This window comes from Pristis pectinata, chromosome 3 (genome assembly GCF_009764475.1).
Source record: "Pristis pectinata isolate sPriPec2 chromosome 3, sPriPec2.1.pri, whole genome shotgun sequence".
Taxonomy (NCBI): Eukaryota; Metazoa; Chordata; class Chondrichthyes; order Rhinopristiformes; family Pristidae; genus Pristis; species Pristis pectinata.
In genome coordinates, this window is record NC_067407.1 from 72,167,596 (window position 1) to 72,184,306 (window position 16,711).

The following is a 16,711-nucleotide window of genomic DNA, read 5'->3' on the forward strand; positions in this document are numbered from 1 at the left end:
GCCACGCCAGAATGTTGTCCAGGTCTAGCTACGTGAGGGTATGCATTGTCTTGCTGTCTGAGGAAGTGTTCAGTTCCATCAGTAGACATCCTGACTTCTACACTAATGCTGGAGTTAAAATCAGAAAGCAGGTGAGTGGTTGGGCATAGGGAACTAACTGGAGGAGCTCTTGGCAGGTGTTGAAAACCAACCATCTACCTTTTGTGTTGATTATGACTCCAGCTTACAGAGAGTTTCTTCTTTAATTTCCATTGCAATTTTTCTGGGGCTTGTTGACAATTATGTTGATTGCAGGGGCAGTCACTCTTGTAACGCACTTTTCACTTGCTCAAGCCATCACATCTCTATGAAGTATTAGTATTATAATTTGGAGAACACTATGCAATTAGCTCCACAAATAGTAATGAATAGAAGTACAGAAACTCATCTGTTTTAGTATTAGTTGAGGAATAAATCTTGACCAGATAGTGTAGCTCGACTGGGATCCCTTTCTGTGCTGTCTGGCTCATGCCCTTTTTCTCTGTGAAACAATGGCTTGCCAACACAGGAGAAATCTTTCAAGTGCCACCCCTGCAACCTGTTCTTTGACAACTTTCCAGCTGCTAGTGTATGATTATTTAATTGTGGAATTTGTGAGAGGGAATTCCTAGAAGTAGACCCAGAGATGTACACAGTTGATCTCGCTGACATCCTGCTATAACTCAGCTGGGAACAGAGAATTGTACTTCAGCACAGAATCTGCCTTGGAGGTGATCGGGAAACTCCAGCAAAACAAACTTCATCACAAAGGACCAAAACATTATTATGTGGAGAAGTAATGATATGAAAAGTGTTTGGTAATCAACTCTGTAACTGATGCATGTCAAGTTCCTGGACCATTTGCTTGTTAGGAGTAGGAAGTAGATCTCTGTAAATTCTGATTGGATTACACTAAGTGAGAATGGATGTTAATGAATGGAATAATGTCTCATCCTAAAAAAAGTGTTTGTTGTTCTTGCTGATCAACTCTTGTATGTAATGGATAAAAGGAACCCAAGTTTCTTTCTGTTGTGATGTTTTCTTCACCAAAATGGAATAAATCTATGAAATAATGAGAATGTGAAGTAATTGCAGATGATGGATAAAATGTTCAAGATGACTGATTTTTATTTTGGAGAGAATTTTTGATTTGCAGGTATACAGTATCTTCATTGAGTGAACAGTGGAAAAAATCCCACTTCATAAACATTAGTGAATTGATGTCAATTCGCAATATGGTTATAAGTAGATGGAGTATATTTGTGAAAAAATGTAAGTTTCCTGATATGCCAACAGAGCTATATCTTGGGCTTCTACTTTTCTTTCGACACCTTTCAATGTAAATTTGGTGAAAAGTAGGTCTTTCTCTCAGGCACTTGAATGATCATTCGTTCCTTGGTTCTCATCAATTCTGGCATCCTGTAGATCTGCTATTGTTATTTCAATAACTCTTTGCCCCAACAGTCAAGTTACCATTGTTTGCCTCAAATTCAACTTCTCAGTGCTTACTATTCCACCTTTCATTTGTTTGCTTGCAACATGTGAGCAGCAAGGCTAAGGCTGGCATTTAGTGACCACCCTATCTGCCCGTAAAGTGATGCCAAATGATCTGTTTGAACTGATGTAGTCATTTTGGTGGATGATGTATGACTTGCAGGAGAACCTGCTAGTGTTGGTGTCCCCCTGCTGTAATGATCTGTTTGAACTGATGTAGTCATTTTGGTGGATGATGTATGACTTGCTGGAGAACCTGCTAGTGTTGGTGTCCCCCTGCTGCTCTTGTCTTCATTGGTTGAAGTTCTGGGTTCGGGAGGCAGTCAGAGCCTAGGTAAGTTACTGCATTGCATTCCCTAGATGGTGCACAGTGGGTGCTAATGGCGGAGGGTGCTAATGGGATGCTCTGCCCTCCCTGATTCCTAACCTAAACCCTTCAACAATCTGTGATTATTCTCTTCTGCTGTCCAAGGTTTTTCTCCTCTTAAATAGGGCTATATATTCCCTATATACCTATCTTGGCATCCTCCAAAAGATTCATCACTACCTCCTCACGAGCAGCAAAACATTCCATTTCTCCCTTACGATCACTGCTGGTGTGCCTGCTAGTGGACGGAGAGTCTAAAACTTAAAATGTAAACTCTCAAGTTTTTCTCTCCAAAGTCATTAAGAGGATCGCCTACTGTGGCTGAAATGCCAGTTACAGTTCCCATATTGCTTTTTGTAGGTATTTGTACGTATGCTGCCACATTCAACATTAACTACACTATACCGTAATATAACTACACCGTTAAGCTCTTTAGGACTTTCTAAAGGAGTAGTGAGGCGTTGGATAATCCACTCCTACCAACTTTGTTGCCTACTTTGAAGAGAAGTGCCGGACGTAGTTTTTTACAAAGCAATTCGTTGATTTTTATCATTCTTGTTTAAGAGAGACACGAGACTGCACGTGGTGGGAGCCAGATTAAAAAAAAGCAAGCTGCTGGAGCAATTCGGCGGTTCAGGCAACATCTGTGGAGGCAAAGAGATATCGTGTGTTGCTCCAAATTCCATCATCTGCAGTCTCTTCGGTCTCCGTTCTTGCTCAAGAACCGGGGAGCAATGGCGACTGATCCTACCCAGGATGCCAAGCGATTCCGAAAGTTCCCATCACAAAGAAACCCCAATCCGTCTGCGCATGCGTCACTGGTCCGGTGCATTGTGGTCCGTGGTTGGCAAGGCGACGGAGGCGCCGTGGAGCAGTGCGGGTCACCGAGTAACTCGGTGAACGGTGTGAGTGAGGCTGCGGTACCGACTCTTGGTGGGACGTCCCGGACGGCTGGCGCTTGTGGCAGTGCGACGGGGCTGAGGGTGCAGGAGTCGGCTCGTAACCCGCCCCGCCATCCGACAGGGTGGTGGCTGATGGACGGCCCCGCACCTCCCTCGTCCCCTCGGTACTCGCAACATCTGTCTGAACGCACTCAGTGGCTCAGCCTCCACAACTCCTCAGGTAACGAAGCGACACACAAAAAAAAAGCTGGAGGAGCTCAGCGGGTCAGGCAGCATCGATGGAGGGAGATGGACAGTCGACGTTTCGGGTCGATATCCTTCATCAGGACTGGAAAGAAAGAGGGGAGAAGCCAGAGTATCTGCCCATCACCCACACACTCCTTCCTCCGGTTCTCTCTCTCTCCCTCCCTACCTTTACTCCATGGTCCACTGTCCTCCCCTGTCAGATTCCATCTTCTTCAGCCCTTCAGGACGCCTGAAGAAGGGCCCTGACCCGAAACATTGACCACCTGCTTTTCTCCACGGATGCTGCCTGACCTGCTGAGTTCCTCCAGCATCATCGTGTTTTTCATCTAGATTCCAGCATCTGCAGTCCCTTGTTTCTCTCCACCTATTACCTCCCAGCTTCTTACATCATTCCCACTCTCTCTCCTCCCTCACCTGGATTCACCTATTACCCACCAGCTCTTGCTTCCCCCCCTCACCTTTTATACTGGCTGTCTCCCCTCTTTCTTTCCACTCCGATGAAGAGTCTCAGCCTGAAACATCGACTGGCCATTTCCCTCCATAGATGCTGCCTGACCCGCTGAGCTCCTCCAGTTTTTTGCATGTTGCTCCAGATTTCCAGCATTAGCAATCTTCTGTCTCCCTCAGGTAATGAAGCAGTCCATGTCCAAATGCAGCAAGATCTGGGACAATATCTAGCCCTGGCATTCAATGGCATTACCATCACTGAAACCCCCACAATCAATATCCTGGGGGTTACCATTGATCAGAAACTGAACGGAACTAGCCATATACACAATGTGGTGACAAGAGCAGGCTAGGAATCCTACAGTGAGTAACTCGCCTGCTAACTCCTCAAAGCATATCCACCATCTACAAGTTTCAAGTCAGGAGTGTGATGGAATACTCTCCACTTGCCTGGATGAGTGCAGCTTCAATGATACTCAAGAAGCTCGACACAATACAGGACATAGCTGCCGCTTGATCAGCACCCCATCAACAACCATTAACTTATTTCACCACCATGCACAGTAGCAGCAGTTTGTGCCATCTGCAGCATGCACTGCAGTAAACTCACCAAGACTCTTTAGACAGCACCCTATGAACCCATGACCTCTACCAGCTGGAATGACAAGGGCAGCAAAAGCATGGGAACACCACCACCTGAAAGTTGCCCTCCAAGCCACACACTATCCAGACTTGGAAATATATCACTGTTCCTCCACCGTTGCTGGGTCAGAATCCTGGAACTCTCCCTATCAGCGTTGTGGGTATACCCACACCTAAGGACTTCAGTGGTTCAAGAAGGCAGCTCACCACTCCTTCTCAAGGGCCATAGGAATGGGCAATTAAATGTTGGCTCAGCCTGCGAGGCCCACATACCCTTGAATATTAAAAAAAAAAAATCCCTCTGAGTGAAGAAGTTTCTCATCTCAGTCCCGACCCCTTATTTTGAGATCATGATCCCTGGTTCTAGACATCCAGCCAGGGGGAAACAATCACCTTCACATTTACCCTGTTAAGCCATGTAAGAATTTGCATGTTGTAATCAGAAAAGCCTGAGGTTGGTGGGCAGGTGTGAGCCCAGTAACCAGTTTCACTGGAGATCCCAGGCCCAAGCACAACCCTGATGCTTGTGCTATTGTCCAAGTGCTTCCAGGACTTGTCATTGAATATCTTTCAAGGATATAATGCAGTTTTCCATGTGTTTTTTTTGGGGCAGCCTTGGTTCGTCCCTCTGCTTCAAAGGATTCCTTAACACAGAGGAGTGGACCAGCCAGCCATTCCCTGGAGCCTGCTCATTAGTTCAGTAGGATCATGGATCATCTTTTATTCAGTAAGATTTGTGACCACAAGGCCACTCTCCTGCCTAACTGAGGTTGCCAACACTGCATTTCAAAAATTCACTCAGAATGTTAGGGGAAACTGTAGTATGAACACAAAATCCCAGGGCCATCTCTGGCAAATTGATCTCCTAAAACTGTGGACACTGTATGAAATAATCTTGAGTAATGTAAGTGGAAAATGTAAACATAAATACAGGATCAGTCATTTCCCCATTCCTGAAATCTGGGCATTTAAAAAAAATATTGCTGTCCTCAAAGTGTATGCTTTTATAATGTGACAAACAGCAGCAACACTCCAGGCCATTTAGAAGAAATACATAAGGTGTTAACCCCCTTCTAAGAGCACACACATTTCACTAAACTAAGTCACCTAAGCTGGGCATGTCTCCTCTCTGTCCACTCTTGATAACCACTGTACTTCACTAGTATCAGCTTTATCAGGAATTCCCTCAAGTGCTTGTATAAGTGTGTGTCTCTAACAAGAGTAAAATATGGGAGGGGGTCATTCCATATTCCAAGTCCAAGGGATAGCTGATATTTTGTCTAGACACTGGAAGCCTTTGACCTTATGGAACTGTTGGAAACCCCCACTCTTGATTCCTATAGCATTTGATTCCAGGTATAAATGCTTTAGGCGTATGGACAGATGAGGGCTGATGGTCTCTTATTAGGGCCCAGTCCCTTTAAGGTTGTTCATCTGTTCATCTTAATCTTGAATGTGCTTAATGAAGTGGTTGAGCAAGCCATTCATTTAAAACATAGCCTCTAAGTTACTGCAGTGGCTCAAGAACACAGCTTTGCAAGGACATTAATTAATGGGCACTAAATGCTAGCCTTGAAAATGATACCCATATCCTGAGACATGAATAAAGAAGAAAAAGCAAAAGGTTTTGAAAAGGAAGCTGAAAGGAGCACCTATTGGCTATTAGATCAAATCCATGTATGCTTTTTTCTGACTTTCCAGATTAACTTGAGTACAAACTTAAACACTGTGGGTTATGTACAAATTCTCAATACTCCTTCTGGTGTCTTAATCAACTGTCAAATTACAGACTAAAAAACAAGTTTAAAACATAGGGTTTGATAGGATTTGGCAGCTATCTCTTCTCACTCAAAGATTGAATTCCAGGTTTTTGAGAAGTCAGAAACAATTGGAGACTATCAGACCTTCCAGCCTGACTGCCATTCAATTAGATCACTGTTGATTTATATCTTACCAACAGACAACTCTTGCTTCATTAACTCTTTATTGTTATCTAAAACATCTATCCAACTCAGCTTTGAAAATTTCAGTGGCTCAACAGCATCTTGTGGGAATAAGTTCCAGACAGCTATTATCTTTCCAGAGAAATGATTTCTGAAATCCCCCTGAACACCTCAGCTCTAAGGTTTTAATATAACAGAAAATACTAGAAATACTCAGCAAATCAGGCATCTGTGGAGAGAGAAACAGAATTAACTGTTTAAGATTGATAACCTGTCAGGTTTTATTGAACATACTACATCTGTATTTTTTTGTTTTCCAAGGTTTTAATATTTTGGCCTGTCTTGAGCAGCCTCAGATTGTCAGTTATTTAAATGAGACTTCCAGTGGTTATAGTAGTTCCAATTTTCTAAATTAAACTTCAGATATATTTTAACTAATCTAAACTTTCAGCTTATGCGGTATAATTATGTGTGTTATGGAAAATGATTGTCACCTCAGATTAGTCCTGACTAGTTAATATAACCAATTATATCACATGGTTAGCACAAACCAGTCAAGCAATGAAGTAGGCAGTTTATTCACAGTGGCTTTTCTCTTTAACCCTGTGCTGCCACCTACTGCAATGAAGAGTAAGAACTTTAAACCTTTCATCCGCTCTGATGGAAAAATAATTGACTTGCAATATTAACTCAGTTTCTCTGTACCTGGATACAACCTGGACATTGAGTTTCCTTGTATTTTCTGTCTTTATTTAAGGTTTTCTATATCTGCAGTACAGCTTATGTACAACCCTTAAGGGACTGGGCCCTAATAGGAGGCCATCAGCCCTCATCTGTCCATACACCTAAAGTGTTTACACCTTTATTTTTCTTAAGGGTATGAAAAGAATCAACCATTCATTGATGATGTGCAGATTAACGACAAATTACATTGTGAATGTTCATGACATTTGGCTTTGAATATATACCTCTTGCATGATCAGTTAGCCTGAATATGACAAAGGGTCTTGGACCTGAAATGTTAACCGTTCCTCTCTCCATTTATGCTGCCTGACCTGCTAAATGTTTCCAGCATCTTCTGTTTCAATTTTTATTTCAATTACAGTTCAGTTCATTGAAAATCATTTCTTGTGTTTATAATTGTTGCTCTCTGCGTAAAATGGTGCTCGAATCCATAGAATAATAAACAGATCTTTGAATGAAAAATAGTCATTAATCATAAACACCAATGTAATTATGAGGAAAGACCATGATGCAATATGGTTACTCTTGCATTTAAAGGGTAGTTACGTTACATGTGTTTTGTAGTATTTCACATACTGAATTGCCTTTCAGCTGCAAAGTACATGGTGTACAAATAATTATCATACAGAATACTATTCTCAGCAACACATCAACAAGGATTATTCTGTATAAGCCAGAAGACAATTGTGTGTACACAATCCACATTACAGATATAAACATTTATTATGAAGTTTGGTCAAATTGTTCAGTAAATTGGCCATAAGCTGAACCTTGCATTGTAAAAGGGAAACTATTTTTGTTTCCTTTTCTGGAACTTTCTTGTCACTGTCATTGAATATTCTTACTGACCTATATATTAACAAGTATTTTATATGTATAAAATATCTGTATATACCCAAATGGCCCCTTTACTATATCCACTTTATTTTGAGGTGATGGTAATATCTGGAGGATTGGAAAGACAAAGGTAAAGGTAAACCTTCAGCAATCAACTAACTGCTGTAGGACATAAAGCAGCTACCTGCAAACTGTCAGTCATCATTCTCAGCCAGTCAATGTGAGTGTATCTTAGACACGCAATAATGGATGCTATAATTTTTTTTCAAAAGAAAACTGATTATGTATTTAAAAGGGAAGAATATTAAAAGTATATTAGTAAAAGATAGGGAAATGGCATTAGAGTGATAGCTCCAGATGAGCAGCCAGCATCAACTTAATGTTCAGAATTATCTCTCTCTATTGCAGCTTATATGGTTCTATGGGTATTCAAAAGAAGTTCTTGTATCAAAGTCATCACCTGGCCATTTTTTTGTTTAGAATATTTGTCTCAGTACGTACCAAAGCACCTTAAGGCCAACGAAGTATTGTTGAAGTGCAAGTGTCGTTGCAGTGTATAAAATGTTACAACCAATTTGTGCAGTGCTAACTGCCACAATCCTCCACTCCTCTTTCCCCCCCCCCCCCCAAAAAAAATGCAAACTCATAAACTCATATAAGCAATATGGGAGGATGACCAGGTCATCTTTTTAATGAATTTGTTTAGGGGATGTATTTTGAATTTAGTGTCAGCTCTGTATTTGGGCAATAATACAGTGATTTTTTGTACATTTGCATTATATGAGAAGAAAGATACCTTTTGACGTCTGGGGATGTGTGCAATATTAAATAAACTGCACACGTACGTAGCAGAATTGAGAAACTTATTGCTGGTAATGAAAATGACATTATTGCTTCTAATTTGGTTATATTTCCTCTTTCCTTTGAGACCATTTGAAGAATTTAATATCTGACAATGCTTAGCTGTTGACTGTTTGGGCTGAATTAATGGCCTTTTTCCTTTGTCATATTTCCAGAGGCAGATTTGGTAACCTTCACTAGGTTCCGATCTGACAGAAATTTGTTAAACATTCAAAACAAAGAATCAAGGAATTCCATGAAAAGCTGGCTGCTTTTCAATTTCAGCTGACTCTGAAAGTCCACCCCAAATTTAATTTGGTGGGAGAGTCTGCAAAGTGATGGCTTAACTACAGAGCTGACAGTTGAAAATCAATGGAAACTGGTTATAATATAATGAATGATGCTTTGAAGCATTCTTGTGTCCTGTACACAAAATTGTTTGGTTTCGCATTCAGATGGGGGAAAAAAAGCAAAATCTTCTAGCCTTTGGATTTTTTACCCTGATTATTTCTTTTAAAGAAAGATGCCAAACTTACTTTGGTTACATTGTGCAAGTGGTGATTTTTGACAGTTATTCAGATCAACTGACCTGTGTGAGACTCTACTGTATTTGAAAGCTGTAACTTTGAGGTAATGATGGGTAGAATAACCATAATGTTATCTCCCACTTTCATACAACATTTTTCATCCCAAATCATTCCTCAGGACATCAGCCTTTCCCAGGATAATATAGCTACATCAATAACTTTCTTTTAATACACAAGCCCAGTTTTGTCTTTGGCTGCATGTGCACACAAGTGGTTACCAATGACGAAGAACTGACAAATTTCTTGCTACAGATGTTGCATTTGTATGGCTTCCCACCAGTATTCTTGCACTGGTGGGCCATCAGGATGGCAGCAGTGCGGTACAGTTCTTTTGCAAACCAGACACCTGTACACCACCCATTGCTTGTGAATACACTTGTGTACCTTCAGACTGGAGTTTGAAGTATATTCCTTGCCACACACAAGACATTCAAAGTGCTTCTTCTTGGACTGATGAGTTTGGGTAATGGGATGAGACATTTTCCTGAGGTAACTTTATTTACAACCAGATCCTCACGCAGAAGAATAGGGGGTCTTCAGTTATGCAACTACTGACTCATATCTCTTTCATTGAATCTTCCAAAACACTGCCCGAAATCTTTAGTAGACTTCTGTTTGACTTCAACCAGCTTCAAAGAATTCTTGAAATTTGAGTTTGTTTACTACATTGAAGAGGAGCTAATGCTTTCCAGGAGTTAGAATCAGAATTTTGAAGTCTTGACTGAATTATATGGAGCGTGTAATTTGAAAAGAAAACCATACATTTTTTGTTCTGGAGTTAAAGATGGGGCAATGACTCATTCCCTTGTTAGTATATTTCCTCGTGTGTAAAAGATAATTAAGAATTCCTCTCTGACCCTGTGGGTAAATGTACCTGTCATAAAATCCTGTGCCACACACATCAGCATTGAGTTTGCTGATCTTACCTGATACGGTAACAGACTTTAGCCCACCTTGTGTAAAGAGGAATAAAATTCAAAAGTATCTTTGTTCCTCCCTAGATTTCAAAACTGACCAGTGATTTGATGCTTGAAATGAGTTGAATGATTAAACACAGGGTAGCACAGTGGCTCAGCGGGTAGAGCTGATGCTGTACAGCTACCGCGACCCTGGTACAATCCTCTCCATGGGTGCTGTTTGCGTGAAGTTTGCGCATTCTCCCTGTGACTGTGTGGGTTTCCTCCAGGTGCTCCAGTTTCTTCCCATCTGCCAAGATCATGCTGGTCGGTTAACTGGTTTCTATAAATTGCTGGTGGTATAGGTGGCTGGCAGGAAAATCAGGGGGAGTTGATGGATGTATGAGAGAGAATCGGTTACAGGGAAATGGATAGGGGAATAGGACATGAGAAGGCTCTGAAAGGAGGCATAGACTCAATGGGCTAAATGGCTTCCAATGTCAGATGAAAATAATAATTAATATGTGAGCCATACAGTCCATTGAGCCTGCTCCTCTATTGAACAAGATCATTGCTGATCTTAACTCCACTTTCCCACCTGATATTCCAATATCTTTCAATTCCCCAAGTTCCCAAAAATATTTTAATCACCATCTTGAATGTACTCAGTGATTGAGTTTCCCAGATTCTGGGCTAGAATATCAAAGAATGGGTCATAGCAAGGAAACAGGCCCAACTCATCCATGCCGACCAAGATGTCAGCCTGAACTGGTTCCATTTGCCTGCATTTGGCCCAAATCCCTCTAAACCTTTTCTATCCATGAACCTGTCCAAATGTCTTTTAAACTTTGTATTCATACACACTTCTGCCACTTCCTCTGGCAGTTCGTTCCATATACCCACCACCCTCTGTGTGTAAAAAAAAAAAAATGTTTCCCCTCAAATCCCCTTTAAGTTTTTCCCCTCGCCTTAAATCTATGCCCTCTAGTTTTAGACTCTCCTACCTTGGAAAAAGACTGACCATTCACATCTATACTGCTTGTGATTTTATAACGGCACAACATGGTGGGCCGAAGGGCCTGTTTTGTGCTGTATGGTTCTATAAAGTCACCTCTCAGCCTCCTATGCTCTAGGGAGAAAAGCCCCAGCCTAACCACTCTCTGCTTATAACTCAAGCCCTCCATTCCTGGTATCATCCTTGTGAACCTTTTCTGCATACTTTCCAGCTTAAAAAAACATCCTTCTCATAGCTAGAAAACCAGAACTGCACACAATACTCCAAGTGTGGTCTCACCAACATCTTGTACAGTTGCAACATGACATCCCAACTCTTGTACTCAGTTCTCTGACAGATGAAGGCAAACGTGCCAAGTGTCTTCTTCACCACCCTGTTGCCACTTGTGAGTTTCAGTCAAATGAGTTTGATGGTGATATACGTATCTTTAGGTTAAACAGCCAACAGATGGTAGAAAGAGTAAGGGGAAAGTGGAGGGAAGGGAAAAGTGGTGTGGGTTCTATTCTTTGTGACTATCCATGCCATCCTTCACTACTATTGCTACTTGCTTAGTTTCATTCATCCTAACCCATTCTGGCATAGTTAGTACATTAGGCATTTATTCCTTCTGTTTCTGAACAGCCACTTCAATCATACCTCAAGGTACAATCCTTGGCAGTTCTTATTTTTAGTCACGATGCCATTTGGAAACTTGAATCTATTTTAAAAACTAGACATCTTTCATGTACTGGTAATGACCAAGTCTCCTCCTATTACCAGCTTCGATTGACTTGTGGTGACAGTCCACCTTCCCTCCTTCATTTGAACTAGGGTTGGACATATTCCAGGAAGATTCATCACATGACCACCCCTCATCAATTCTGCCTCATATTCTTGCCATGTATCACTCAAAGCAGTCAATGGAGATAAAACCCTTGGCTCCATCTCTGGTGTTTTTCCAACTAAACAAGTTCAACTAAAGTATTTTAAGAATTCAATTATTTATTGGCATATGATTTTCTCCTAAATTGCTTATAGTGTATCTTAGAGATTAATTTTAAATTCCTGACAATTCCAAGAAATAGTTGAGAACTGACAATTCAAATGGATCATTGAAAAAATCACATTCTGTTTTGTTTTTCTGTTCTTGCCAAATAGTGTCCCTTTTTTAATGCCAGGTTCCTCTCTGTCCTGACCACTCACATTTGCTGAACTAGATGTTGCACAAGCTTAATGTTCTGTTTGCCCTTGAGCTTCATTACTGATGACCATCCTGTTACATGACCAATCATTCCAACTCTTCCTTTACTTACCTCAGTTCACTGTAACTGAAGACTTTGACAGATAACAGCAAATCAGATCTTTAAATCATTAAAACACAGTGTCCCAAGCTTCAACTCTATACAGACCCCAACTTGTCTAACTCTTACATCCCATCGCACTGGTCTGATCTGGCTGAACAGCAGCATCCCTTTCCTCACCAATATACTGGTCAAAAAGCTTGCCCGTATTTTTAAATCCCAACACATCCATATCCCAGCCTTTCCCTGCAACCTTTTCCAACTTCAGTTTGTTTTATCATGCTCTCCTAACCTCTCTTTATTGCCCCCTTTGCTTTTTTGCTATTTCAGAGTTCCTGATCACAAAGTCTGAAATTTCCATTCTAAACTCCTTGAATTTTGTTACTTGTCAATATATCAGAAAACACTTTCAAAGAGATACCATATTGCTTTGCATCTCTATAATTGTTGGTTGTGTATTCCCTTCGAAATGAAACACCTTCTCAGGGTTATTACATTAAAGCCACTACATAAGTATTTGAGAAACCATTTAAATGCAATGTGTATAACAAGCCATTTATTTAGTTTACACAATGCATTGGTTAGATCACAATTGGAATCGTGACCATCACAGATCCAGTCTCAGTACAGACAGGTGTCAAGTAAGACTGTCACTGTCCTGACACTTTTTTAATCTATCTCACTGTAATGCTGCACCCCACTTCCAATAAGCTTCCTAATGGAGTGGAACTAATCTATAGGACTGGTTCGACCTGCACTCCAGAAACAGGGTCACCCAAACTTACAGTACAAAGATGCCCATTTGGAGATCGTCCAAGCCATCATTGACCTTAAATTGGTAAATTGGTCTATTGTCACATGTACCGAGGTATAGTGAAAAACTTTGTTTGGCATGCCATCCATACAGATCATTTCATCATATCAGTACATTGAGGGATTACAAGGGAAAGCAATAACAGAATGCAGAATAAAGTGTTACAGTTGCAGAAAAAGTGCAGTGCAGGCAGACTAAGATGCAAGGCCATGACAAGGTAGATTGTGAGGTCAAGAGTCCATCTTACTATACAAGGGGACTGTTCAATAGTCTTATAACAGCGGGATAGAAGTTGTCCTTGAGCCTGGTGGTACGTGCTTTCAGGCTTTTGTATCTTCTGCCCAATGGGAGAGGGGAGAAGAGAGAATGTCTGTCGGAGGTGGGGTCCTTGATTATGTTGGCTGCTTTACTGAGGCAGTGAGAAATATGACAGAGTCCATGGAGGGGAGGCTGGTTTCCATGATGTGCTGAGTTGTGTCCACAACTCTACAGTTTTTTGCAGTCTCAGGCAGAACAGTTGCTGTACCAAGCCGTGATGCATCCAGATAGGATGCTTTCTATGGTGCATCTATAAAAAATTGGTGAGGGTCAAAGGGGACATGCCGAATTTCTTTAGCCTCCTGAGGAAGTAGAGTTGCTGGTACACATTCTTGGCCATGGCATCCACATGGTTGGACCAGGACAGGCTACTGGTGATGTTCACTCTTAGGAATTCGAAGCTCTCAACGCTCTCAACTTCAGCACCATTGATGTAAACAGGAGCATGTGCACCATCCCCCTTCCTGAAATCAATGACCAGCTCTTCCATTCCGCTGACATTGTGGGAAAGATTGTTGTCTTGACACCATGCCACTAGGCTCTCCATCTTCTTATTGGAGATTTGGTCCACTACAGTGGTATCATCTGCAAACTTGTAGATGGAGTTAGAGCAAAATCTGACCACACAGTCATGAGTGTATAGGGAGTAAAGTAGGGGACTCAGGACGCAGCCTTGTGGGGCACCAGTGTTGAAGGTAATCATGATGGAGGTGTTCCTACCAATCCTTACTGACTGCGGTCTGTTGGTCAGGAAGTCAAGGCTTCAGTTGCAAAGGGAGTTGTTGAGTCCCAGGTCTAGGAGTTTTGAAATGGGTCTGTTTAGAATTATGGTATTGAAGGCAGAGCTGTAGTTAATAAATAGTTGTCTGACTTAGGTGACTTTACTATCCAATTGCTCCAGAGATGAGTGTAGGGTCAGGGAGATGGCGTCCACAGTGGACCTGTTTCAGCACTAGGCGAACTGCAGTAGGTTGAGGCTACCTGGGAGGCTGGAGTTGATGGTTGCCATGACCAGCCTCTGGAAGCACTTCATGATGGTGGACGTCAGAGCCACTGGGCGATCATCATTAAGGCACGTTACCTTATTTTTCTTTGGTATCATCATGATAGTGGTCTTTTTAAAGCAGTTGGGAACCTCAGATTGGAGAGGTTTAAAAATGACTGCAAATACGCCCACCAGCAGATCTGAACAGGGTCTAAGGATACGGCTGGGGACTCCATCCGGGTCAGATACTTTCCGTGGGTTCACTCTCTGGAAAACTGATCTGACAGCTGCAGTGGTGACTATGGATACAGGTGCATTGGACGCTGTCAGGGCGGGTGGTGACATTCCATTCCCCTTCTGTTCAAAATATGCATAGAATCCATTAAGCTCATTAGGAAGGGATGCGCTGTTGTTGGTGATGCAGTTTGATTTTGTTTTGTAACCTGTTAAAGCATGTAAACCCTGATGGCTGGAATGGGACTCTATTTTGGACAGGTATTGTCTCTTCGCATCTCTAATAGCTTTACAAAGGTCATGTCTCGATTTCTTGTACAGGTCAGGGTTACTGGATTTGAATTTTGCTGTCCTGGACTTCACTAGGGAGTGGATTTCCCAGTTCATCCATGGTTTCCGGTTTGGGAACACCAAGATTGGCCTCTCCGGTACCAGTCCTCTACACAATGGCTGATAGAGCTCGTGACAGCAGTGACATCCTCATCTAGGTTGGCTGCTGAATCTTTGAATATGGACCACTCAAAGTAGTCATGTAGAAACTCCTCTATTTCCATTGACCAGCACTGTACAATATTCAACATCCACAAAACATGGGTCCTCTACCAACCTCCCACCAATGTACTATGTTGTCTTCTGACAATAAAGGTTCATAGTGAGACCTCAGAAAATGTGGACCACTTACCATATCTTGGGAGCCACAATTTAGTGCAGACATGAATGGTGAAAGTTATCATTGCCTCTCAACTGCCTGCACAGCCTTTGGCTGACTGACGCATTGAGTCTTTGATGATCAAGGCCTCATATCTGACACTCGTGGTTTACCAGGCAGCATCTCCAATGCACTTCTGAGACCTAAACTATCTATAGCAAGGCACCCGTACTTCAAGGCACTGGAGAAATGCCACCAAAGCTGTGTCTGCAAAATCCTCCTAATCCACTGGTGGGTTGATGAATGAAACATCAGTCTCCTCTCCCAGGTCAACATCCCCTACATTGATATTCTAAATTGCACTAAGTCAGTTCTATTATGATGCTCATTGTTTGCATGCTTGATACCAGACTCCCTATCTAAACTCTGTCACAGGAAGAGATTACCAGGTAGGTGCGGGGTGGTGGGGGTGTGGGTGTGATGTGCAACATTTCCACTGACTCCTGGGAATTGTGGCCTCATGATAGCTCAAGTTGTAGAAGGCGCAGTTTGGGCTGGGACTGAGGACCCTGGGCACAGGGAGCACGCACAAACCCTGGCTGTTTTCTTAGGCACCTCCTGCTCCATGCAAGAGTTTGTGGGCCTCCACGTTGGCCTCATCAGTCATGTCTGAATCCATAAGACAATAATGGAAGCAATTTATCCTCATTTGCAAGGGACAGCCTAAGATTAAGAGAAAACAGTCATAACCATACAAAAAGAAATGCATTGGAAAGCATATTGAAAAGGGCCACCAGAATGATCTCAACTTACAACTGCGAAGACAAAGAAACTATACAGACAGGAAAAAAGGTTTTTCTTTGAAGTGTGCCAGGAAAATATGATCAGAGGATATAAGTGGAAGGGGCTTTTCTCATCACTAAACCTTTCTTGCATTCCTGCATTGTTGAGTCATTGGAAGAGGAGAATAGGCCATGGTTGAATAGTGCAAGCATGACAATGGATGAATGCTCTTGAGTTTTGTTTCATTGCCTTTGGTTGTCGTGAAGAATTTTCCCTGAAGAGATTTAATGAATAGGCCAGAGAATAGATTGTACATGCTTGGTGAAATGAATGTGCTTTATATACATTAACGCTTCTTGTCTTATGTTCATATCTTAATAGGGCAACACGTTAATCACAACCACAAAAGATAGGGAGGAGAGAATGTGTTGTTGCCTTGCGCGTGGTTACACTTATCTGCTGGTAATCCTGAGAAATATACATCAGCAATGGGTCAAATGCAAATGCTATTCCTGGAGCAGGTGAGCTTTTCAATATTGATATGGTAACAGCAATGGCTTTATTGTAACTTGGATGTGTAATAGGGAAAAGGAGTGTTTATGCTTTAATCATCACTACTTTACAGTAAACTTTTATCTTCAATCATTGGTTTGTGGGCTTGTTTGCTTGA

At 41.8% G+C, this 16,711-nt stretch overlaps 1 protein-coding gene across 1 annotated transcript in view; it reads left to right on the forward strand.

Moving 5' to 3' along the window:
• The first annotated feature begins 2,613 nt into the window (after positions 1-2,613).
• LOC127567968 (filamin-A-interacting protein 1-like) overlaps positions 2,614-16,711 on the forward strand; it is a 289,283-nt gene continuing 275,185 nt past the window's right edge. Inside the window, exon 1 of the mRNA XM_052011210.1 lies at positions 2,614-3,001. Within this exon, the coding sequence (XP_051867170.1) occupies positions 2,614-3,001 (388 nt within the window). The remainder of the gene's footprint in view (positions 3,002-16,711) is intronic.